The sequence below is a fragment of the Silurus aristotelis genome (assembly GCF_946808225.1).
Source record: "Silurus aristotelis genome assembly, chromosome: 6".
NCBI classification, from domain to species: domain Eukaryota; kingdom Metazoa; phylum Chordata; class Actinopteri; order Siluriformes; family Siluridae; genus Silurus; species Silurus aristotelis.
In genome coordinates this window covers 2,495,182-2,521,742 of record NC_139579.1, presented here as the reverse complement: position 1 = coordinate 2,521,742, position 26,561 = coordinate 2,495,182, and the positions used below count along the sequence as shown (strand labels likewise).

Below are 26,561 nucleotides of genomic sequence, written 5' to 3'. Positions count from 1 at the left end.
TACAGTGAGGAAAATAAGTATTTGAACACCCTGCTATTTTGCAAGTTCTCCCACTTAGAAATCATGGAGGGGTCTGAAATTGTCATCGTAGGTGCATGTCCACTGTGAGAGACATAATCTTAAAAAAATAATCCAGAAATCACAATGTATGATTTTTTAACTATTTATTTGTATGATATAGCTGCAAATAAGTATTTGAACACCTGAGAAAGTCAATGTTAATATTTGGTACAGTAGCCTTTGTTTGCAATTACAGAGGTCAAACGTTTCCTGTAGTTTTTCACCAGGTTTGCACACACTGCAGGAGGGATTTTGGCCCACTCCTCCACACAGATCTTCTCTAGATCAGTCAGGTTTCTGGCCTGTCGCTGAGAAACACGGAGTTTGAGCTCCCTCCAAAGATTCTCTATTGGGTTTAGGTCTGGAGACTGGCTAGGCCACGACAGAACCTTGATATGCTTCTTACAGAGCCACTCCTTGGTTATCCTGGCTGTGTGCTTCGGGTCATTGTCATGTTGGAAGACCCAGCCTCGACCCATCTTCAATGCTCTAACTGAGGGAAGGAGGTTGTTCCCCAAAATCTCGCAATACATGGCCCCGGTCATCCTCTCCTTAATACAGTGCAGTCGCCCTGTCCCATGTGCAGAAAAACACCCCCAAAGCATGATGCTACCACCCCCATGCTTCACAGTAGGGATGGTGTTCTTGGGATGGTACTCATCATTTTTCTTCCTCCAAACACGTTTAGAGGAATTATGACCCAAAAGTTCTATTTTGGTCTAATCTGACCACATGACTTTCTCCCATGACTCCTCTGGATCATCCAAATGGTCATTGGCAAACTTAAGACGTGCCTGGACATGTGCTGGTTTAAGCAGGGGAACCTTCCGTGCCATGCATGATTTCAAACCATGACGTCTTAGTGTATTACCAAAAGTAACCTTGTAAACGGTGGTCCCAGCTCTTTTCAGGTCATTGACCAGCTCCTCCTGTGAAGTTCTGGGCTGATTTCTCACCTTCCTTAGGATCATTGAGACCCCACGAGGTGAGATCTTGCATGGAGCCCCAGTCCGAGGGAGATTGACAGTCATGTTTAGCTTCTTCCATTTTCTAATGATTGCTCCAACAGTCGACCTTTTTTCACCAAGCTGCTTGGCAATTTCCCTGTAGCCCTTTCCAGCCTTGTGGAGGTGTACAATTTTGTCTCTAGTGTCTTTGGACAGCTCTTTGGTCTTGGCCATGTTAGTAGTTGGATTCTTACTGATTGTATGGGGTGGACAGGTGTCTTTATGCAGCTAACGACCTCAAACAGGTGCATCTAATTTAGGATAATAAATGTAGTGGAGGTGGACATTTTAAAGGCAGACTAACAGGTCTTTGAGGGTCAGAATTCTAGCTGATAGACAGGTGTTCAAATACTTATTTGCAGCTGTATCATACAAATAAATAGTTTCAAAATCATACATTGTGATTTCTGGATTTTTTTTTTTTAGATAATGTCTCTCACAGTGGACATGCACCTACGATGACAATTTCAGACCCCTCCATGATTTCTAAGTGGGAGAATTTGCAAAATAGCAGGGTGTTCAAATACTTATTTTCCTCACTGTATATATATCTACATCTACACCTCTCTCTCTCTCTTTCTCTCTCTCTTTCTTTCTTTCTTAATAATAACTGCACAATAATGATGGAAACGTTCGAATCATATATCACCCTCAAATCTCAAATACATTTGGTGGAATGTAAAGAAAAAGAAAAGAAATAAAACAGAGCAAAGTGTGTCTTATTCTATAGTACAGCTCATGTAACGAATTTGACACTTATTTTACAGCTTGTGTAAAATAATGTTACCTTATTTTATTTTATTCCATTTAGTTCAATAAGAAAACATTACAGAAGAAATAACATTGCAGATTTATATTCAGACCTTAAATCAATCCAATATTCATAATTTAAATAATAATATATTTTTTTATTTTTTATTTATTTTTTACCTTTGAAAAGTGCTCCAAAGTAAATCAAGGAAATCAGCACGTGTTTTTCAATACTGTTGCTCACTTTATTTCACTCCAGAGGCAGTCCTGATTCAGGAGTGCGGTAGAGGCGCAACGTTGCCATGTCCTCTGAAATGCCTCTTTGGCCCCTTTTTTAGATTATGTCTCTCACAGTGGACATGCACCTACGATGACAATTTCAGACCCCTCCATGATTTCTAAGTGGGAGAACTTGCAAAATAGCAGAGTGTTCAAATACTTATTTTCCTCACTGTAAATGCTAGAACAAAAAAAATGGACAATTTTTCCTACACCGTTCATTGACTTCTTTTACACACTTTGGGTTCAGTTCGGTTCTGTCCCAATTTGAGGCAGAGAATGATGCTTTTGTAATTTATTTGGATCAGAACATCCCATTAGGTCAAAATAAATCAAACTTGCTCTCCTTTGGACCTCTTCACTTCTTTCCACCAAACATACTCCACAGCAAAACATAGTATATCGATTCTGTCTGCTGATGAGAGGATTGGCCACAGCAGAGTGGCCTTTCAGTCCAAAAGGTGGGAGATTGCATTCTAAGACAGATCCTTTCCCTGTTCAGCACTGAACTAATGATCAAATTCACACTGCAGTGTTGATTCAAATGATTTATTTTACTCCGGTTAGCATAACTTTAACTAGGACAACGTAGTGACCTTCACAAGGTGTCAGTAAATCACTACATTGTTGTACCTTTTTCATTTTGAACGATGAACTTATTAAATCATCCCTTTACCACCAATAAAAAAAGACATTAATTAATGAATCAATAAAAGACAGACATAAAGCATACAATCAGTTATCAAATTTTTCTGTTTTCTTACAAGGTTACTGATGATTACCCTCACCTGCACCCTACTTTAGGGAAGTGGTAGTTCACTGGTTAAGGCTCTGGGTTACACATTTAAAATGTTTAATAACTTCTTAGAGAACAATAAGATGATCGACTACATTTTGACCACAAGGCTGAACACTTTCCAGTCGCACTTCTGTACACTGCTTTTCAATCTGCCTCACCGTCAGGAATGTAACTATCGTTCGTGTATATAAGGTTGAGGGTGTGGGCTGCACACCGGTGATGTGGAGGGAGAACATACCTTTCACTGTCATCTCGTAAAACTTCGTGCAATTCCGTAAATATGACCTCGTCCTCGTCTACATCATTCTCTACTTCATCATCAGCTTCAAACTTTCTGAACGCTTTTACAAAGTTCACGCTTTTATCAGTGACCGTGGCAGTTTATCTTCCCACAAAGAGCAAATGAGCTGTGAATTTACTCTCTCTCTCTCTCTCTCTCTCTCTCTCTCTCTCTCTCTCTCTCTCTCTCTCTCTCTCTCTCTCTCTCTCTCTCTCTCTCTGCTGCGATGGCATCGTACATGTGTCTCCCACGGAAAACTTTTATTCTGAGCAGTCTAGAGATCTGCAGTGGTGGAAAGTTGGCAAAAGTTTTCTATATTTCTGTCTCCATTTCCATATATGCAACATTGCATAATGTTACATATATTCAACATTATACACACACGCGCACACACACACGCGCACACACACACATCTGTAGTGCTGTGTTTTGCATGCAGATGTTTTTTTGTTTTTTTTTTGAAGTGGTATTTTTTGCAGTTGACAAGAGCTTTTCACCAACACATAATCTACACTTAACCATTATTCCTTTTCCTCGACTATTTCAAAATAATAAGAACACTTCCATCACAGTAATGTAATGCTCTGGTTTGTCATCTCCGCTTCTGACCAGCTTCTGTTCACGCGGCTCGCACGTGTGAGTCCGCGATTCTACGTGACTACGTTCATTTTAATTCAGTATTTATTTTTTTATGCAAAATTATTTAACTAAAAAAGGAACTCGCATTACTTCAAAAAAAAAAAAAAGTAACTCAGATATTAGTGTGTAAATGTATAAAGTAACGCGCTACTTTACTCGTTACTCCAGAAAAGTCATATTATTACGTAACAAACGTTACTTGTAACGCGTTACCCCCAACACTGTACAACAATGTATACATGTACACAAGCAGTTTCATAATCATCACTGACTAAAGGACGTGGTTATGAGTCACTAAAAATCAGGATGTGTGGCATCACATCAGGTTTCTTTTTCCTGCTCTTTTTTTTTTGTGATTGTGCAAGCTTGTGGTCCTGTATGATAGGTTTTGACAGCTGGGTGATCTTTAGTTCCCCTAAACCTGATTGGTAAAATAATGTGGCGTGACTCAGGCCGCTTCTTATTCACACTCACGCCCTCCTTTGAGGGAATAATCGAAGAGACACACTCTACTACACAGTTTCTCAGAAGGACACCTGAAAGGTGAGTACGCTAAAGATATTTACAGGAAAGCTGAAATGCTGTAACGTTAGTAAATAAGCATTTATGGAAGCGTGCAGGGAAATAAAGTGTAAAATAGCAGGTTTTGAAACGTCATTGTAGCCAGACAGACGGGGGAATCCCCTGTAAGAAGAGAAAGCACGAAACAAATCTGTTTGCCTTCACAGCACTTTTGTACGTCTCTTATGATAAGGGCAGCTTGTAAACAAATGATGTATGTAAAAACACTTTAAAAAATAAGTGATAATAGTTTATTCTGATTAATTAACAAAATGGAAAGAAAATAAACAGAAGAGAAATCCAAATCAAATCAACATTTGGTGTGGCCACCCATTCCCTGCAAAACAGCATTAATATTTCTTGGTACGTTGCACACAGTTTTTGAAGGTCTCAGCAGGCTGTTCCAAACATCTTGGAGAACTAATCACAGATCCTCCATGCATGTAGGCTTCTTCAAATCCTTCTGTCTCCACGTGTAATCCGTGAACGACTCAGGACTCTGTGGATCCAAATTTATTTTGCAGCAGGACAGAGGACAGCGACCTCAAGCATACAGCCAGTTTTATTAAGAAATCTTCTTCAGCATAGAGAAGAACAAAGGAGTCCTGTAAGAAATGATATCATCATCAGGATATCCTGAACTCTAGTGTAATTGTTTTTTCAATGACCAGCCTTTTGCAAGAACAAATTAGTGTCAGTATAAAGCCGCTTTTTCCTAGAAATCACAGATTGAAACAGGGGTCATCACACTGGCCTTCAACAGGATAGCAAGCTGTTTCAGTCACCAAAGCTATTTTGCAAAGTCAGTGAAAATGTGAAAGTTTTCAAATAATTAATGGAGATTTGCACCAGGAGCCAGATCAACCCCAATAACGGGACTGGACGTACACGTATTCTGTTTTCTGAGTTTCCTTTTTCAAAAGTTTCGGAATATATTTCTTAGATTAAATGATTTTCTACTCCGGTTAGGATAACTTCAACTAGGACTACGTCGTGACCTTGACTTCAACTTTAAACAGGATTGCGCATTAGGCACCTACCACAAGTGGTCAGTAAATGAACGATGAAGGATCAAATACCTCCTTTTGCCACAATAAAACAATTATAAATAAATACATAAAAGACAGCAGAAGCAGTGATGACATCAATTTGGTATTTACATTATTCAAAGTGCTTCTACTTACCAATCATTTCCAGCTCTGTTGCAAATCCACTGTAATTCCTTCAGAAGCGGTCAATAATAGGGTTAGGATACGATACTTTATTAATATGCACAAACTACATGTTCATTTTATCATCATAGACATGCAGACTTTCAGTAGAGAGTAAATTTAACAAAGTGTGAATTCATGATTTCTTTTTAAACAAATGCCATTTCATTATTATTCCGATTCTTTTGTCAAAATCACAGTTCATCTGTAACTCCAGTGAAGGTAAACCCGCAATCCCATTACAACTGGACTGAGTGAGGAATAGGCGCCTCCTGGGACTATTTGTGTGAACGTCACCAATATACTGTTTGTAGACCCTAATTTGCTTGTCATCACATATTGCTATAAAAAACTGCAATAGGAAGTACCATGAGAGCCAGAGTACTAATCACATGATAATCAAACCAGATTATTGAGAATTTAATCGAATAATCTCGTTCTGCTTATTCAGACATCATCATTCAGTTCAATTCCTTTAAAAGCTCAGTTGGTAGAGCGGTTGACTGTAGGTGTGTATGATGTGGTCATCTTTAGGTCGCTGGTTCAAATCCGGCTTGAAGGACTGATTTTCTTCTTTGACCTAAAAATAATGTGCAAACAATACAGTCACCTCCAGAAACCATCTGCAGCAATCTAGGTAGAAGGATGTGGTTGATTTGGTTCCTTTGAGAAATGTGGTGCTATTTGGTGGGTTTTGCCAGTTATGTGATCTACAGTTACCTCTTAACCTGATTGGGCAAATGATGTGGTGTGATAAAAAAAATTTCTCACCTCCCCTCAAAGGAGGTGACAAACTGAATAAAGGAGAAGTAACTCATCGGTTTTTGCATACACATGCTCACTCTTACACAAGTTTCTCTGGAGGACTCCTGCAAAGTGAGTAAGCTAAAGATCTTCACGAGAAAGATAAAATTCACAGATTTGCAATAGTGTAACATCAGTAAACATGAACATTTAAGAAAGTGTGTAAGGAAATAAAGTGTAAAATAGCATGCATTAACTGTACTAGAGGAGAAGTCAGATTTGTGTAGTGATTATATTGATAATGATGATTATGATTGTTGTTATTTGATTATTTCATGCTACCACGTGTATTTTGATGAAACATCATAAGCTTTTATGCAGACTCATGTGGAGGATTCTTGTTTCAAGATTTGATTTACATTTTAATACATTTTTACACAACTACGTTTTAAAAGAGCATGTAATGATAAATCATGTACCCTGGGCAACACCTAAACAGGAAAGTGAGGACAAATAAAGCAGCGCACGACATCAAGAAACCATTGTTTTGTTCAAAAACGATCGATGAAACAATTGTACAATTTTACAAGGTTATAGTGTGAAATCGTGTCATGCGAAATATGCTGAGTATCAGCACATGAACTTTTTTGACCTCTAAAGAAATTGGAAAAACAACGGGACAAAAAAAACAAGAGAAGACACCTATAGTATAGTTAAGACAAAAAAAAAAAAAGTTTGCAGTAAACTGACAGTAAACACATTCATCACTTGATTTAGACTTGGGGCATAATGTGTTCTCTGCTGGCCTGAACATTATCAGAATCACTGACTTAATATATTTTTGTCCATGAATATGTATAAAATTATTCCCAGTAGTCCATGCTCTTCATTGCATAGCTTTTCTCTCAGGTGTGCTGCTGTTTTATACAGCTGGACACTGCTATAGATTATAAGTGTGATCAACCAAGTAAACAAAGTAAAGTCCTCTAAAGCATGCTCCAGGACCGGGAAGAGTCTTTTCAGTGAAGATTAACACGCTTGATTAACACGATAGATTGACTTATGTAATTGGAAGTAGAAAAATTTTTCAGCATGTCAAAATGGATTTAGAAAAGGGAGAAATACAATGGATGCAATATTCGGAAAAGCTCATTTTAATAAAGGAGTACTAGTGCGAGGGTTTTTTTTTTATGTAGAAAAAGCCTATGATATGCTGTGGAAAGCAGGGCTCTTGATGAAACTGGAAAGCTTGAAAATTGACGGAAGGATCTATAACTGGATTATGAGTTTCTTATTTGGAAGAACGGGACTGCTTTATCTCAGATTCTTCCAAATGAGAATGGGACTCCCCAGGGAAGTGTGAGCAGACCTATTCTTTTTAATTTAAAGATTAACGATATCTATCATACTGTAGATACTGGAATAGGAAGGTCATTGTATGCTGATGATGGAGCACTATGGAAACGGGGGCAAAATTTTCTATTTGTAGAGAATAAGATTCAAAAAGCAGTAAACGAGGTGGAGAATTGGGCTAATTTTCTGTGGCCAAAGCGCAAGTGGTGTGTTTTTCAACAGGGAAGAATAATCGAAGCTTGAATATTAAAATGTATGGGTAAGTTTTAACAAGTAAATGTAGTAAGGTTTTTGGGTATGTGGATGGATTCTAAATTAACTTTTAGAGTACATATTCAGAAATTGATAGAAAAATGCAAAAAAGGAATAAATGTGTTAAGGTGCTTGTCAGGAATAGAATGGGGGCAACTTGTCAGTCCTTGAAAAGAATTTATTGTGCTGTGATTAGATCAAACATTGATTATGGATGTGTAATATACAGTTCTGCGAGCAAAAACATTACTTAAAAAGATTGAGGTAATACAAAATCAGGCTTTGCGAAATTTGCTGTGGTGCATTTAGATCATCCCAGATAGCCTCACTACAAGTTGAAATGGGATAATTGCCCCTAGGCAGTAAGGATCAAGTGTCAACTGTCAGTTTTTGCTACCGAACATTTAGCTATCAAACTAGCCCTACAGTGGATTGAAGAAGTCCAACCAGAAAGAACTGTGATTTGTAGTGATTCAATGGCTGCTCTCACTAGTCTAAAAAGTGGAAAAGATTGGGAAATAGAAAGAAGGATGTCATTATCTCAAGATTAAGAATTGGACAGCAATAAACCATAGTCTGTTTAGAAAAGGTAAGCATGAATTGGGAAGTGTGGGGAATTAGAAAAAGTAAGGCATATTCTTAATGAGTGTCCTGCATATGAAAGGGACAGATTTCAATTAATTCAGCAATATTTCTCTAAAGGTACTGTTGGGAAGCGAGTATGGGCAATCGAGAATTCAAGAATTCTTATTTAAATACCTACAAGACACTGAAACAATAAACAGAATTTAGGTTTTATTAATTTCCCTTTTTTTCCTCTTCTTCCAAATCTATGTTCGCTCCCCACTCCAGATCAGTATGTGGCGGTAATGCACTTTTCCGTTGGTCTGACAAACTGCCATAAAACACCAGAAGAAGAAGAAGAAATAAGAAAGTGGATTGATTCGGTGTTTGTTGGATTTGGTTCTTTAATCATATTTGTTTTTACCGACATTTCATTTTAAACATTAGTATTATTGTATTGTTTTTTATATTTTTTTTTAATGCAGCGTTACAATGCGGAACTGAATCGGGCATATTAGTGTAGGCACGTGTTCCTGACCTGTTCCCAGGTGAAAACGTGGTCTAGAAACCTGGAAGTATATATGTATATGTATGTGCGTGTGTGTAATATATATATATATATATATACACACACACACACACACACACACACACACTTCAAAGTAGCCACCTTTTGCTTTGATTACTGCTTTGCACACTCTTGGCATTCTCTTGATGAGCTTCAAGAGGTAGTCACCTGAAATGGTCAAATAGCCCTTACACAGCCTGGAGGTGTGTTTGGGGTCATTGTCCTGTTGAAAAATAAATGATGGTCCAACTAAACACAAACCGGATGGAATAGCATGCCGCTGCAAGATGCTGTGGTAGCCATGCTGATTCAGTATGCCTTCAATTTTGAATAAATCCCCAACAGTGTCACCAGCAAAGCACCCCCACACCATCACACCTCCTCCTCCATGCTTCACGGTGGGAACCAGGCATGTAGAGTCCATCCGTTCACCTTTTCTGCGTCGCACAAAGACACGGTGGTTGGAACCAAAGATCTCAAATTTGGACTCATCAGACCAAAGCACAGATTTCCACTGGTCTAATGTCCATTCCTTGTGTTCTTTAGCCCAAACAAGTCTCTTCTGCTTGTTGCCTTTCTTTAGCAGTGGTCTCCTCTTAACAGTTGTTGTAGAGATGTGTCTGCTGCTAGAACTCTGTGTACCATTGACCTGGTCTCTAATCAGAGCTGCTGTTAACCTGCGATTTCTGAGGCTGGTGACTCGGATGAACGTATCCTCCGCAGCCGCATGTGAGCCAGTTTCTTTGTAGCGCTTGATGGTTTTTGTGACTGCACTTGAGGACACTTTCAAAGTTTTCCCAATTTTTCGGACTGACTGACCTTCGTTTCTTAAAGTAATGATGGCCACTCGTTTTCTGTACTTGGCTGCTTTTTTCTTGCCATAATACAAATTCTAACAGTCTATTCAGTAGGACTATCAGCTGTGTATCCACCTGACTTCTGCACAACAGAACTGATGGTCCCAACCCCATTTATAAGGCAAGAAATCACACTTATTAAACCTGACAGGGCACACCTGTGAATTGAAAACCATTTCAGGTGACTACCTCTTGAAGCTCATCAAGAGAATGCCAAGAGTGTGCAAAGCAGTAATCAAAGCAAAAGGTGGCTACTTTGAAGAACCTACAATATGACATATTTTCAGTTGTTTCACACTTTTTTGTTATGTATATAATTCCATATATAATTCCACATGTGTTCATTCATAGTTTTGATGCCTTCAGTGTGAATCTACAATTTTCATAGTCATAAAAATAAAGAAAACTCTTTAAGTGAGAAGGTGTGTCCAAACTTTGGTCTGTACTGTACATACACACACACACACACACACACACACACACACACACACACACACACACATTTATGTATAGATAGATATAGATATGCGTGTGTGGGTGTCTGCATGTGTGTATGTGTGTATAGATGTGAACGGATGAATGACTGTGTCAAGATGTATAGTTATATCTAAAGTTCTGTTGAAGATGAATCTTCTTTTGTGTGACAGTTCATGAGAAAAAAAATGTTCTCAGCCTAGTTGTGTTGAGAATTACCATGTACGTTAAATAGGAAGATAAAATAATATATTTTAATTTCAGGGCTGAAGAGAAGTAAAAAAGATAAACATTTGATTAGCTAAATTTAAGAGATTATGTTTGCTGGATAGAGATGAGATTATGAGAGATTTAACTGTAATCTTGTTTCTTGCTATAGAGTAGTTTGTGACTGCTGGGAAGAATCTGAACATCTGAATGGACTCTCTTGGGGCCTCTCTTGGTCGGGGACTGAGAAACTGCCTTCTCCGGGTGAAGGATTTTTTATTCACATCATTGGAAATGAAAATATTCTGTCTCTTCTGCTGCCAATTGGACCGAACAAATGCGGTGAGCAGATTTATTTCTCTCTCCCCATTACACTTTTCCTTCTTTTTCTTTCTCTCCATCAATCTGATTCTCTCTCCCTCTTTTACTTCAAGATGGCTTTATTCTGTTCATCTGCTTATATGAACACATTGATGTTAAAGTTATTCGTGTGTAAATAAGAGTAGATTGTGTTTTTTATATTTCTTCTAATTAACACAGTTGTTTTTATTTATAAATCTTACTTTTAGACTCCAGCTGTGAACCAGAACGTAACTTTATCCTGTAGAAATATATCTACTGCTAATGGTTTCACCTACCGTGTGGTGCCAAACGCACAGTCTGTTTTAGTCACGGGTAAAGACTGTGAACAAGGATGGTACAATGAGGTAAGGACCGACTGAAACGCTTCTTTACATATTAGATACTGTTATTTACTAAACCCATCAGCTTGGGTTGTCTGATCATCTCTGGTTTTAATAGAATTTGGAGTTTTTGACAGATGGACAGCATGACCCGAATCAAACTAGGCACTGGATGATTGTTAACGAAGACATAAATAACCTCACACTCTCAACATGCAGCAAGATTTACCATCAAGTGACTTGTCATGAAACGGGGGAAAGGGTTTGTTTATTTATACCTCTACATATGCTGCATAAATACTGTTTTTTAAAAATTGTTTTAATCACGATTGTTTTTATCTTTTGCAGTTAAACACCACTTACTATGGTAGGTTCTGTGTGTGTGTGTGTGTGTGTGTGTGTGTGTGTGTGTGTGTGTGTGTGTGTGTGTGCGCGCGCCCGCGCATGTTTTGTTAGTCAAAATCCGTGATCTGAGCTCTATTCAGAACAAATCAGAGCTTTGTCGTTACATCTGGATAATCACATTCTCCCTCTGATATATAAGTAGATAAAGCTTCATTTGCTCTTTTAATAGAGATATAGACATTAATATTGAGAGAGTTGCTGCAGTCAGAGAAACTAGTAAACATTCATATATGTGTTATTAGATCACACATTAACAGCATTTGTGTGTGTTTTGCTTTAGTGAACAACGACACTAACACTAACAGCTCACTTATGGAACAGAAGTGTAAGTTTTTTTCCTTCTTCTTTGGATTAGCTGAATATTTACTATTCACAACCAAAAACGCTGCTGTATTAGTAATGATTACAGTGTTCACCCTGCACTAACACATCACCCCCCTTTTATATATATATATATATTAGTATAATTTATTTTTGTACTGATGTAATATGTGAAGGAATAAAGTCATCTGTCTGTCTGTCTGTCTATCAAAGCCAAAGCTCATGAAACTACAGTCCTTTTCGGTATCCTAATTACCACCATTGTGGTGGTGGTGGTGGTTGGAATCCTGATTAATTGGTACAAAAGAAAAAAAAGGTAAATCTGCATTAGCTTCTAAAAGGTTGGTAAATAAATACAAGCAATATGGTTTTCTTAGGGATGTGCTTTTGTATGTTGCTATATCAAATTACAAATCTCAGTAGTGCATCTTTTTACTGGATCATTAGGTTGCAGATTTCAAACATATCCAGTGTCAAACCCTTTTGGGAGAGAATATTTTTCTTGATGTTTGCTTGCATTCTAATTGTGTGTTTGTTTGGTAGCTCAACCCAGAACAGTCAGCCTGACCATGCTGTAGTTATCCCAATGCTGAACAAAGAGATTGGGGACACAATGAACCCTATCCAAATCCGGTAAGAGCCCGATAATATGGTTCTTCTGTGATTCTGTGTTCTGAAATATTGTTGAAAACGTTTTTTCAGCTTGTTCCAGCTATTGGACATGAAAACTTTTCTTAAACTTACAGATCAAAGTGCTTTATATCTCAAAGTGGAGTAATGAAAGAGTTAAAGATGGCACAATACTGTTACATATTTCAATGCCATGTCCTAAACATTTAATCTGAAGAAACTAATATTGTTTATTTTTATTTTTATGCCAGTCATGTGAACAGTGAAAGCTGTGTGATCGATGACGTTACGAGCAACGCGGCTTAACCACTGAATAGGAGCACGATTACAGCACAGAAGGTAAACCTCAAACAGAACAGTGCAGGATAGAGAAATGAATTTGGACAGATAGATGAGAGGGCTAGATGTTCTGATTTAATTCAGTTTAAATTGTACAGTGCTTCAAACAATGGTAATAAAATATAAGTTTATTGCCTATAAGTTTATGCAAAAATGATCCAAGTGGATACCAAATATCTACTAAACTAGCTGTTTCTGGTCACACAGGAAGTGTCACAAGACAGATTATATGTAAATAAATAAACTGTCAAAGTAAAAAGACCAGGTTCCATCAACTAAAGCTCTCTGATTATGACCAGGTCTTAATTCAACATAAAAATGCGAAGAGGAGTTGAATACTTTCTCAAGGTCCCTGCTTTGTACATTACTTTTGCACATTACTTTTATATTCAAATATTTAATATATAAGCTAAAACATTGTATTTTATAGTTGGGTAAAAATGTATTTAGCTGACATTTATATTTAGTAGCAATATTCTGGTGCAAAATATATTATATAGATGACTACCTACAATTTATTAACTCAGTTTTTTATATAATTCGGTTATATATTATATATATATATATATATATATATATATATATATATATATATATATATATATATATATATATATATATATATATATATATATATATATAAACAAAAGTGCCAGTAGTATTAGATATTTGTATGTAATGTCTTTATGTATGTGTTTATTTATAAAAATATATATATATATATATATATATATATATATATATATATATATATATATATATATATATATATATATATATATATATATATATATATGTCTTTGTTTTCCTATTTGTTTTTAACTGTATGTACATTTCTGCATGTTCTTCCACTGAGAAAAATCTGACTTTGTGTGTATATATATATATATTTTATGCTGACTGAAGAATATACAGATAGGGATAAAAAAAAAAAAAATAAATCTACATTTTTTAATTATTCACATTTTATTTATTTTTAAAATTAAGTGCTGTATATTTAATTTTTTAAGGACAACTGGTTTACAAAATTGAGACTAAAATGCTGGTGCTATTCTGCAGCATTAAATCAGGGGGTTTGAACAAAAAAAAAAATGAAAAATTGAAAAATGTGAACGTCTTCTCTTTGCTAGAGTTCTTTTTCCAGTGCCTCACATTTTTCTGCCATATATATGCCTTCCAGGGGGACAGTGTTAGTTTGAGGGATTCAGAAAGTGATAGATCTTTACCCGTTGCTTGAAGATAGTCAGGGACTCCGCTGTTCGGACATCTAGGGGAAGTTCATTTCACCACCTCGGTGCCAGAAAAGAGAAGAGCCTTGAAGTATCTCTTACCCTGAGAGAAGTTGGTACCAGCATTAAATCAGGGGGTTTGAACAAAAAAAAATGAAAAATTGCACTGTGTACAGAATGTTAGATCGCTTATTTTTATTATTTTTTATGTTTTTTTGCCCTAATATCTTGTTACCTCTTATGTAAAGCATTTATTTGTATCCATGCAGCTGTGTATATTTTCATCTTTTTCTTTTTTTTTTAACACTATATGTCCATTAACAAGCTAAATGTCTGTAAAGCTTCTCTGTGACCTTGGAAAACTAAGATGCTTCAAAAAATGTTTTAGACTTTTGTTCATTCCAGTTTCCTATGTTGTAGTTCCACATCAAGGCTGATGGACCAAAAAAAATAAAAAATTAATTTTACATCTTTCATTGACTTCTTTATATGCTGTCCTCAGTTTGGGGCAAAACATTATGTTAATCATTTTTTTGCGTAGACTCTTTACTTTAACATAGCTTCACATTTTTAGTATTTAGTATTTTAGTATTTATTGCATGCCCTTATTGCCAGTGTTTGTGGATACTGCTGGAGGCTGTAAATTCCTCATTGGGATGAATAAAGTATCTCTTTCTACACTATATTCCCCAAAGTATTGGTCACCTGGTCATGTAATTTTTGAGCATTGCATTTCCACATTTAGTCCTAATTTGCTCTTATAATTCCCTCCACTCTTCTGGGAAGATGTTCCACTAGATTTTGTTGTGTAATTATGGATATTTGTGTTCATCAGCCACAAGCGTGTTACAAAAGGCAGGTACTGATGTAGGTGAGGAGGCCTGAGGTGCAGTCAGTGTTCCAATTCATCCCAAAGGTGTTCAGTAGGGATGAGATCAGAGCTCTGTAGCAGGCCACTCAAGATCTTCCTCTTGAAAGCATGTAAACCAGATTTTCAAGGAGCTCACTTTGTGCACAGGGGCATCGCCATGCTGGAGCAGGTTTTGGTTTCCAAGTTCAAGTTAAAGGTAAAATTGTATTAAAGCGCATCTAAAGACGTCCTGTACAATTGAGTGCCTACAGATTTGTGGTAACAGTTTGGAAAAGAACCACCTATAGCAGGAAAGTTCAGGTGTCCCAATACTTTATTGCATTATAGTGTATCTAATTGCATCTGTCCAAAATAAATTAAACTTGATCCGATCACAAGTGAACTTTGGACTACTTTTTCTCTGCCCGTACATGATCCATAGAAAAATATAACCTTTTAATTCTTTCTGCTGATGAGAGGTTTGGTCACAGCAGAGTTTTTTCAATCCAAAGGTATGCCAAGACGGATCCTTACCATACACAGCGCTGAACTGATGAGCAATACCAGCTGCAGTGTTGAACCAGTTTTCATTTAAAGAAGGGGTGTCCAAACTCAAAATATAATGGTCTGTGGCACACACATGATATTTGCTTTTAAATGTATTGTACTTTTTTTTATTTTACCACCAGGTGGCGCTACTCTCTTGAACAAGGCAGCATCTTTACAAAGTAAGCTTTTTTCTCTAAACACGTTCAATTATCAAACGTAATTTACCTGCATTTTATTGATATTAGTGCACTAAAAGTGAGGCAGTATACCTCATGTCTAGTGAATGTCCCAGTCCTTCATATATTTTTCTGTGTGTGGCTCTCAGGAAAAGAAGTTTGGACACCCCTGGTTTAGAGTCTCAGCATTATCCTTTTCTCTTGTGCATTTGTCCTACATCAGTGACCAGCCTTTTGGGAGAGCTTGATTAAATTAGTGTCAGTATAAAGCTCCTGTATTCTAGAAATCACACATTTGGAATGACTAATGACTGAAAGATGGGTCATCACACTGTTGGGCTTTTGCTTGGCAACCTGCCATTTCATTCACCTTAGAGCAGCTCACTATTTTGTGAAGTCAGTGAAAGTTAGAAGTTCAAATAATTAAAGTAAATGAGTACCCTAGTGTCAGATTAATACCAATAACTGGGAGGTATGTGAACGTCTTCTCTTTGCTAGAGTTCTTTTTCCAGTGCCTCACATTTTTCTGCCATATATATGCCTTCCAGGGGGACAGTGTTAGTTTGAGGGATTCAGAAAGTGATAGATCTTTACCCGTTGCTTGAAGATAGTCAGGGACTCCGCTGTTCGGACATCTAGGGGAAGTTCATTTCACCACCTCGGTGCCAGAAAAGAGAAGAGCCTTGAAGTATCTCTTACCCTGAGAGAAGTTGGTACCAGTCAGGCAGTACTGGAGGATCTCAGGCAGCATGGTGCAGTGTGAGGAGTGAGGAGGTCTTTGAGTAAGAGGGTGCTGGTCTTTTTTTGAGCTTTGTAGACGAACATCAGTGCTTTTAATCTGATACATGCAGATGCCAGTAAAAGGTGGTTTGAGCCATGATACAGGATGCTGTTCAGTTTTCAGTGACTCATCGAGCTTCTATTTCCTTTTGTTTTTAGCAGAGACAGGTGGTCTTGTGTGGTACCTGATTGGCAAATAAAAAGTCACATGTTTTCTCACCTCCACCCACAACCTTCTTTGAAAACCAAAAAAAAAGAGTAACACATCGGTTCATGCACACACATACTCATTTCTACGGGTTTCTCTGGAGGACCCCTGCACCGTGAGTAAACTAAAGATATTCACAGAAAAGATCAAATCTTATAAGATATGCAATAGTGTAACTTCAGTAAACACTTTAGTGTGTAAGGAAATAAAGTGTAAAATAGCATGCATGATCTGTACTAGAGGAGAAGTCAGATTTCTATAGTGATTATAATGATGATGATGATTTCATTATTGTTATTTGATTATTTAATGCTACCACGTGTATTTTGATGAAGTATTGAAAGCTTGCAGCACGTGCTTGGGTTGCCTATATGTGTGTACACTCGCACCCTGTTTGTTTGTGTGTTTAAGTGTGTATCACCACGCCCTCGTTTATTGAATTAAAACAGACAACATAAGAGAAGAGACACCTATATAATTTACAAAAGCAAGTTAAAACTGAAAAAAAACAGTTTGCAGTAAACTGATAGTAAAGACATTTATCATTTAATTTAGACTTAAAAGAGTGTAAGGTCTTCACTGCTGGCCTGAACACTATCAGAATTACTCAGGTGTGCTGCTGTTTTGTTTAGAGTTTATATCCAATCAGATTTCAGCCTTCATGTCACATAAGGCCAAAAGAAATGAACAGTGCAAGATCTGAATCTAACAAGAACTATGTTGATTGAAGCTGTTGCTTTAACCATTCAGACTGCAACATGTCCACTCCAAGGCCCCCTAGAAAACATCTGGTCATGTCAGCATTTTCAAATTCTTTGACTGGATGGTCAGAGAGCGGACTACATCTGTAGCAAACTGCAAAAAATTCAATATACGTTATCAAAAGTATTCGATCACCCATCCAAATCATTGAAGTCAGGAGTTGAACTCTGCTCCTTAGTTCCACTGAAAGGAATTGGCATTTTTTCACATGATAATTTCATGCTCTCAACTCTGTGGGAAAAGTTTGTCCTTTTCCTGTTCCTGTTCCAACATGACTGTGTACCAGTGCACAAAGCAAAGTCCATAAAGCCATTACTGAGTTAGTTTGGTGTGGAAGAACCTGACTGGCCTGCACAGAGTCCTGACCTCAACCTGATAGAACACCTTTGGGATGAATTAGAGTGGAGACTGAGATCCTGGTCTTCTCATTCAACGTCTGTGTCTGAGTAAATTACAGACTTGTACATGTTTTAAATGTAGTTCTGCCTGAGGGCCCAAATATTTTGGGGATCCAATATTGATTTTCACACTTGTCCCTTGTGCACAGAGAATTCAGTTGTTCAATGTTATGTTGAGAAACATTATTCTGAAATTGTAGCACAATTTGTAGACAAGTTCTTTCACAGATTGGTGAAGCTCTGCACATATCTACTTCTAAGAGACTCTACCTTTATAAGTTACACTATTCATCTTACTGACCTGCGTCAATTAAACTCATTAGTTTCAATACGTTTCTCCAACTGGTTAATTTGCACTTCCAGACTGTCCATCCCAACTTGCAGCCATCAAATCAAAATAACCTTATTTATTACCTTAAAATGCTACATTTCCTCAGTTCCAACATTTATTGGTTTATGAGATTTGCAAATCATTGCATTCTGTTTTTGTTTACATTTTACACAGTGTCGCAACCTTGGAATTGGTGTTTTATTTGGAAGCTTCTGCAGTGGAGGACTTGGGTTTGAGAAGATGTTTGAGCCTCTCTGCATTATCTTAATGGGGTTACTGTGGGCTTTGCTTGCTGGTGTGCATGAAAACAGTATTTTCTTGTTAAGGTCGATTCAGAGATTGATGTCCTGTCTCCTCTACACTCTGTTGGGTCTAGTGGGTGATATTCTGGTAAGTGGATCTCTCTCTCTCTCTCTCTCTCTCTCTCTCTCTCTCTCTCTCTCTCTCTCTCTCTCTCTCTCTCTCTCAGTTTCTCTAGGTTTCTCTCTGAGTGTCTCTGTCTGTTTGTCTTTGTCTGTCTTCCTGGCTTTCTTTCACTCCTGGCATTATTACATGTGTAGCTGTTTACATAAATTTAATTTTTTTCAATCATTTTATACTCATTTATATTTCTGTTTATTTCTTTCCTATCTGTTTTTATTCTTCTTTCAGACTGCTGCTGTAAACGTCACCTGGTCCTGCAGAAACATTTCTGCTGTTAATGGTTACCTCTACTCTGTGCTGCCAAATGTAACTGTTTTACTCAAAAACGATGATTGTGAACAAGCCTGGTACAACAAGGTGAGGCCAAATTAGTGCTGGACAGTGTGACTATACAGCATCAGTGCCATGATAAATCTTAAATCAGTTATTAGGTTTCTTTTTTATATTCTGGGACTTTTTCTGAAAATGTCTTTCTTTTTTTCATTTTTGTTTGACGTGAGTCTAAATACAAAGTAATAAATGCATACTTTTTAATGCATACTCTTCACCTATGAATAGTCAACAAATACTAAAGCTCAATGCGGTCAAAGAATGATGTGTTATGAAATGTTTGTAATCTTCTTTCATCATCAGAAGTACACGAGAGATATTGTTATGTTAAAAAAAACAAACATCAAAATGGGTTGTATGATTTTTTTTGTCTTTTTTGTTTTTCTTTAATGTAGGCAAAGGAGTTTTTGTCAGATGGGACGCCTTTACATTTTATCAATGAAACTAAGCACCCTCTGGTTGTTGATGCACAAAAAAAAAACATTACAGTCTCAGATTGCATTGAGCTTCACCATCTAGTGACCTGTCATGGACTGGGGCAAAAGGTTTCTATTCTTATTTGTACCTTTCTGTGCTTTGAAGTTGTTTGAGAACGATTTACTCATAAATGTCCTTCTCTTTTGCAGTTTGATGTCATTTACCAAGGTTTGTACTGTGTGTGTGTGTGTGTGTGTGTGTGTGTGTGTGTGTGTGTGTGTGTGTGTGTGTGTGTGTGTGTGTGTGTGTGTGTGTGTGTGTGTTAGGCAGGTGGTAATAATGTTCTACCTGGTTGGTGTATATTGTAGTTACATACAGAAAGTGATATTTCCTGGTGTCACGTTCTTCCCCCTTTTACCTGCTGCAATTTATTTCTCTCTTTTGAAGTTTAGTAAGACAAAAAGGAAATACTGAAAAAATGCATAGAAGTGTGAACTCTTTTGTCTGCTCTTTTGTGTATTTCCTTCCTTTCTCAAGTAATTAACGACACCAGGCTAAGCCAAACTTTAGAACAGCAATGTGAGTATTTTTGTACATTTTTCTTTTTGCCATTTGAGATGAAATATTAATAAAAATGTTACTGGAGATTTTTAATTGTAATTATGTTTTATGTTTTTAAAAGCCAATAAAACCATCCTAGTCTCTGTTCTTATTCCTGTCCTGTTGCTAATCTTAATCACGGTGGTCCTGATTGGAATCCGCTGCAACAGGAATCAAAGGTAAATCTGAATCTCCCTCAGAGAAGCAGCTAAAATGATATGGCCTGATTTATTGTTGTTCTTGTGTGTCATGTTTTAGAATCTTTAGTATATGTTATAATTTTTATATATAATTTATATTCTTTTTTTATTACATGTTATAATTTTTCTGGAATGAAATGCTTGTAGTTGACGGTTTATCTTTAACAGTTCACAGTGCTTTACAGAAACTTTACATTTACAACTTTTATGCAACTGAGCAGTTTAGGATTAAGGGCCTTGCTCAAGGGCCCAGCAGTCTTGGTCCTGCTGGGCTTTGAACTCATGACCTTCTGGTCTAAGTTCAACATCTTAACACCCTCCCCAGTGCTGTGGCGTCTCTTTCAATAAATACATCTTAATACTGGTTTATTGGGTCGAAGACAAGGAACATAGAAATGTTTATGAAAAGTTTTTATATAAAATTATAATTAAGATTCAATTTAAAGTTAAACAAACATTAATGTAAACCTGTGTGTGTGTGTGTGTGTGTGTTGTGTGTGTGTGTGTGTGTGTGTTTGTGTGTTAGGTCATACAATTTTGACGATCCTCACCCAAACAATCAAACTTGTCACATCGAAACTACAAAAATGTAAGAGCTTTTGCATCTTCTCTTCATCCACATGATAACTTCTTTTCTTTCCATTTTGGTTTTCTTTACAAAGCCACATTTTTATTAAGCCACACAAACTGACATGTACTTGCATGCCTGGTTGCATATACACTTTATACCAAAAAGTGTGTGGACACCTGACCATAAGATTGGTATGAGAATCTTTTTGCACATCCCATTCCACAGTGATACCCATTTACTGTTTTAATATATAATAATAACCTCCACTCTTCTGTGAAGATATTGAAATGTGCTTATGGAGATGTGTGAGATTTCATTCAGCCATGAGGGTGTTAGTAAAGTCAGGTACTGATGTAGATGATGAGACCTGGGGTGCAGTCAGTGTTCATATTCATCCCAAAGCTGTTCAATAGGGTCAGATTTTTTAGCTGCAAGTTCATTTTCATATGAGGATTGTCACCTTCTGAACCTTTTCTTTTGCATGATAAAGCTGACTTTGGAGTTCTTCACACCATCTCTGACTTTTCTGCATCCACACCATTTCTCAAACAAATAACTTTTTATGCTGCCCCATAATCAACATTTCAGAGAACTCTCATTTGCATATTGTTGCGCTGTAAGAGGATGGGAGATCATTTAGATCATTTAGATCATCACATCTGTGAGATTTTATCTCAGATTTCCTGGAAACGCTCAAACAAACAGTGTATGATTTTTCTCAGTTCTCAGTTTTTTGTGGTCAATTGTTCAGTCTGAGAATGTGAAACCTACGGTTTTTTTTTCTTCCACTACTGAGCCGTGCTGTCACTCTTCTTATATGCAAATCTTATCATCACACTTTGTGGCATGTCATGCCATGGGGGAGGGGGTGATGCTATAACTATATACATTATTACACACATGTTTGCTGTAAATAGATTCAGTAAAACAAAGTGCACAGATTTAACGACTCGGATGCATGAACACACACATTATTACTCATTCTTGTGAATTTGATCAGAAACGTGTCACAGTCCGGAGTCAACCATCACGTGGTCGACGACATCGAGTGACACCTGTCCTAAATAGCTGATTGAAAGAAATATTGTTTGTTTGTTTTAGTGTACACGAAGCTGAGCATGCGAACGGTAACGGCTTTGTGAGTAATGGTGCTTCGAATGGAGCTGCTCAACTACATACAGGCGACACTGTTACAAGGTAAACCGTAGTTCTGAGAAACAGAAAAGGACAGGATGAGGTTGATGATAACTAAAGAAATTGGGCTGCCGAAACCACTATTTTGATCAATCAGTTCACATTGTTCCTCAATGAATAATATAGTAGTCACTATTATACAGCATTTCAAACATGTGATATCAATATACTACATTTTATCTGAACAGATGATCAGATGAAACATGTTATTAACTTCAGAGTAGAAATAGGCAAACATAACTAAGTGTTTGTGACAACACTATTATAGTTATATGAAACAGAATGTATGTGCAGACTGTATATTTTCTATTACTTGATTATAATGTTTCTTTCCTGTGTTTTGTCCATCAGGAATGAGTAACCAGATCATGCCAAGATCTAGTGATGATTACGTTCTTGCTTCAGACCAATCCTGTCTTCTAAAGCCTGTTCTGAAGGAGTCCACAACACCTCTGCAAGCAATCATTCTAAAGTAGTACTAAAAGGTCAAACAGTATAGATCAGAATTGGGTTATAAAAACATTTCCCAGGGTCCTGGGAAACACTTTGAAAGTTTTCTGTAGCTTATGTAGATTTTTGTAATCCCCAGTATTACCCAGCGGCCACTCTTTGGCCCTTAACACTGTGTGCCTAAGGAATGTTGTGTCATGGCTGACGCTGCGCTCTGACACCAGCTTCCCAACATCCCTGGGGTATCCGAAGAAAAAATGTCACAGTAATGTACATGTGACAAGTAAAAAAAGCACTTACCTTAAAAATATTGCCAAGTCAAGTTACACTGAAGGCCTCTTACACAAAAAAACTAAGATCTTGAGATCAAATCCCATTACCACTAAGCTGCCATTGGTGGGCCCTTAAGCAAAGATATTAACCAGCAACTGATCAGTTGTCTCTCTGGTTAAGGGCTTTTACAGAATGTTGTGAATGTACATCAAAAGGCAAATTAGTGACCACATTCAGGGAAGTGGATAAGATGTTGGATCTTTGATTGTAAGGTCATGGGTTTAAACCCAAGCTGCATCTGTATAACTGCGATAACTGTAAGGGCCACTGCCAAATGCAGTAAATGTACAATTATTTTCACTAATTTAATACATAGGTGCTTAATATATGTAACAGTAATAATTCAGTGATTTATTATAAATTTTTAATATTTAGATTTATTTATATAATTGTGAAAAAAAAAGAAAAAAAAAGCTGATTAGAAAATAGCAAAGCTTATCCGACTTGCTTTAATAATAATAATAATAAAAAAGAAAATAAATTTGACAATTTAAATAAAATATGTATTCATTTATTTTAATAACTTCAATGAAAAAAGATGGAATTCAACCTAACCAGCTCTTATGGTGTGCAATGACACTAAACTGGGTGCTAAGGAAGTGATTCAGATTTTAACAAGTGGTTCTACAAGTGGTTTTATTGTTTGCGGTCCGTTTGTAAATCACTGCTGGAGAATTTGGGTTTTTTGTGTCAACCGTTTTAATGAGCTTTAAAGTTTCTAACAATCGAAACTCTTCAGAACAGAAAGAACTGACGGTTTTCTTCGTTTTGGTGCTTTCAAGAAACAAAAAAGGGAAAATAATGTTTTTGTATATGCATATTGTTTATGGAAGCTACAGATGTTCCACAATACATTTCAGCTTTCAGAGTTGAATGTATTAAAATTGCAACATTAAGTATTGTATATGAATTGCAATTAAATGTATAACTTTTAAAAAATTTAAATATTATTGTCATGACACTTATAAATCCAATGGAATTTCCAAAAGCATGATTGTGAAACGTATTTCTTTCTTCTAAATAATAAGGATCCACTTGAAAAACTCGTACAATACACCAATTTTGATGTTTACAAACTTGCTTTTTCGTGTGTGTGTGTGTGTGTGTGTGTGTTTTACTACACAAACACCAGCAAAGGCAGTGAAATTCATATCAATCTTTATTTTGTATTTAGAAATTTAGCGCGACGAATCTTTTCCTGGCTTTGCCTTCCATGCGTCCCCCCTGCACGGCCTGCGCTCTTCACGATGGGCTGAAATGGAGCTTTTACATAAAGTGCTTCTGCCAACCAGCTTTTCTTTCATATTCTTTTTTTTTTTTTTTTGCGATAGAAAAACAATAATACAGACATGTGGTAGTGGACAAAAAGATAAAAAAAGAAAAATCATCCCATGGCTCACATGATGAGGGTGAAAGAGTGAAGAGAAAGTGAATCTTTAAAAAACAAAAAGAAAAGATAAAGAGAGAGAGAGGGAGAGAGAAAGGGATAGAGAGAGAGTTCAGTGAGCACGCTCAGCCCAGAATGAGGCTGGATTTTCCACCAGGAGGGTTTCTTCGTCCAGAGGAGGCACCAGAGGGCTGTTTCTGCTCCACCTCCTTCTGCTGCTGCTGCTGCTGCTCAGGCTGTTCCTCAGGGGCTTCGGTTTCCTCAAACTGATCTACACACACACGCACGCACACGCGCACACGCACACGCACACGCACGCACACACGCACGCACACACGCACGCACACACGCGCACACACGCACACACGCGCACACACGCACACACGCACACACGCACACACACACACACACACACACACAGTCATTTGCTAACTCTTTTCCTATTTCTCACATATATATATACAGTGAGGAAAATAAGTATTTGAACACCCTGCTATTTTGCAAGTTCTCCCACTCAGAAATCATGGAGGGGTCTGAAATTGTCATCGTAGGTGCATGTCCACTGTGAGAGACATAATCTAAAAAAAAAAAAATCCAGAAATCACAATGTATGATTTTTAAACTATTTATTTGAATGATACAGCTGCAAATAAGTATTTGAACACCTGTCTATCAGCTAGAATTCTAACCCTCAAAGACCTGTTAGTCTGCCTTTAAAATGTTCACCTCCACTACATTTATTATCCTAAATTAGATGCACCTGTTTGAGGTCGTTAGCTGCATAAAGACACCTGTCCACCCCATTCAATCAGTAAGAATCCAACCACTAACATGGCCAAGACCAAAGAGCTGTCCAAAGACACTAGAGACAAAATTGTACACCTCCACAAGGCTGGAAAGGGCTAAGGGGGAAATTGCCAAGCAGCTTGGTGAAAAAAGGTCCACTGTTGGAGCAATCATTAGAAAATGGAAGAAGCTAAACATGACTGTCAATCTCCCTCGGACTGGGGCTCCATGCAAGATCTCACCCCGTGGGGTCTCAATGATCCTAAGAAAGGTGAGAAATCAGCCCAGAACTACACGGGAGGAGCTGATCAATGACCTGATAAGAGCTGGGACCATTGTTTCCAAGGTTACTGTTGGTAATGCACTAAGACGTCATGGTTTGAAATCATGCATGGCACGGAAGGTTACCCTGCTTAAACCAGCACATGTCCAGGCATGTCTTAAGTTTGCCAATGACCATTTGGATGATCCAGAGGAGTCATGGGAGAAAGTCATGTGGTCAGATGAGACCAAAATAGAACTTTTGGGTCATAATTCCACTAAACGTGTTTGGAGGAAGAAGAATGATTAGTACCATCCCAAGAACACCATCCCTACTGTGAAGCATGGGGGTGGTAGCATCATGCTTTGGGGGTGTTTTTCTGCACATGGGACAGGGCGACTGCACTGTATTAAGGAAAGGATGACCGGGGCCACGTATTGCAAGATTTTGGGGAACAACCTCCTTCCCTCAGTTAAAGCATTGAAGATGGGTCGAGGCTGGGTCTTCCAATATGACAATGACCCGAAGCACACAGCCAGGATAACCAAGGAGTGGCTCTGTAAGAAGCATATCAAGGTTCTGGCGTGGCTTAGCAAGTCTCCAGACCTAAACCCAATAGAGAATCTTTGGAGGGAGCTCAAACTCCGAGTTTCGCAGCGACAGGCCAGAAACCTGACTGATCTAGAGAAGATCTGTGTGGAGGAGTGGGTCAAAATCCCTCCTGCAGTGTGTGCAAACCTGGTGAAAAACTACAGGAAATGTTTGACCTCTGTAATTGCAAACAAAGGCTACTGTACCAAATATTAACACTGACTTTCTCAGGTGTTCAAATACTTATTTGCAGCTGTATCATACAAATAAATAGTTAAAAATTCATACATTGTGATTTCTGGATTTTTTTTTTAGATTATGTCTCTCACAGTGGACATGCACCTACGATGACAATTTCAGACCCCGCCATGATTTCTAAGTTGAAGAACTTGCAAAATAGCAGGGTGTTCAAATACTTATTTTCCTCACTGTATATATTTACTTTTTACAAGTTTACTACGTTGACAATAAAAGTTACTACACAGGCTACGCTACACTCAGTCCAAATTCTCTCACTAGATCAGATTGCTTTAGCTCGATTAGACTTCCCACTCTAGGTTAGATTTCTCTCACCAGATTAGATTTCTTGCAGCAAATATGACTTCTCTCTCTAGGTTACATTTCTCTTCACGTATCCTACTAACAGTGTTTCCAGATCTTTTTTTTTTTTTTTCATCTTCTCCCGCTTATCCGTAATTCGGGTCGCGGGGGCAGCAGTCTAAGCAGATTTCCCAGACACTTCTCCGTTTCC

General features: G+C 37.5%; 2 protein-coding genes across 8 annotated transcripts in view; one reads left to right on the top strand and one right to left on the bottom strand.

Moving 5' to 3' along the window:
• LOC310727210 (uncharacterized protein) overlaps positions 1-24,245 on the top strand; it is a 25,810-nt gene extending 1,565 nt beyond the window's left edge. Inside the window, exons 1-10 of one of the 7 annotated variants that reach the window (XM_083543436.1) lie at positions 6,243-6,462; positions 18,441-18,656; positions 18,918-19,046; positions 19,415-19,564; positions 19,646-19,664; positions 19,974-20,015; positions 20,119-20,215; positions 20,763-20,825; positions 21,909-22,004; positions 22,353-24,245. In XM_083543436.1, the coding sequence (XP_083399562.1) occupies positions 6,421-6,462; positions 18,441-18,656; positions 18,918-19,046; positions 19,415-19,564; positions 19,646-19,664; positions 19,974-20,015; positions 20,119-20,215; positions 20,763-20,825; positions 21,909-22,004; positions 22,353-22,362 (864 nt within the window). In that variant the 5' untranslated portion in view covers positions 6,243-6,420 and the 3' untranslated portion in view covers positions 22,363-24,245. Of the gene's footprint in view, positions 1-4,260; positions 4,358-5,344; positions 5,424-6,242; positions 6,463-10,777; positions 10,948-11,174; positions 11,313-11,406; positions 11,551-11,636; positions 11,656-11,973; positions 12,038-15,924; positions 16,891-18,440; positions 18,657-18,917; positions 19,047-19,414; positions 19,565-19,645; positions 19,665-19,973; positions 20,016-20,118; positions 20,216-20,762; positions 20,826-21,908; positions 22,005-22,352 lie in introns of those variants that run through there. The other 6 variants (XM_083543437.1, XR_014533971.1, XR_014533973.1 and 3 more) reach the window with 6 other exon arrangements.
• The window catches only part of jpt1b (Jupiter microtubule associated homolog 1b), a 16,104-nt gene continuing 13,468 nt past the window's right edge, over positions 23,926-26,561 (bottom strand). The window contains exon 5 of the mRNA XM_083543439.1: positions 23,926-24,442. Coding sequence (XP_083399565.1) covers positions 24,297-24,442 — 146 coding nt within the window. The 3' untranslated portion in view covers positions 23,926-24,296. The remainder of the gene's footprint in view (positions 24,443-26,561) is intronic.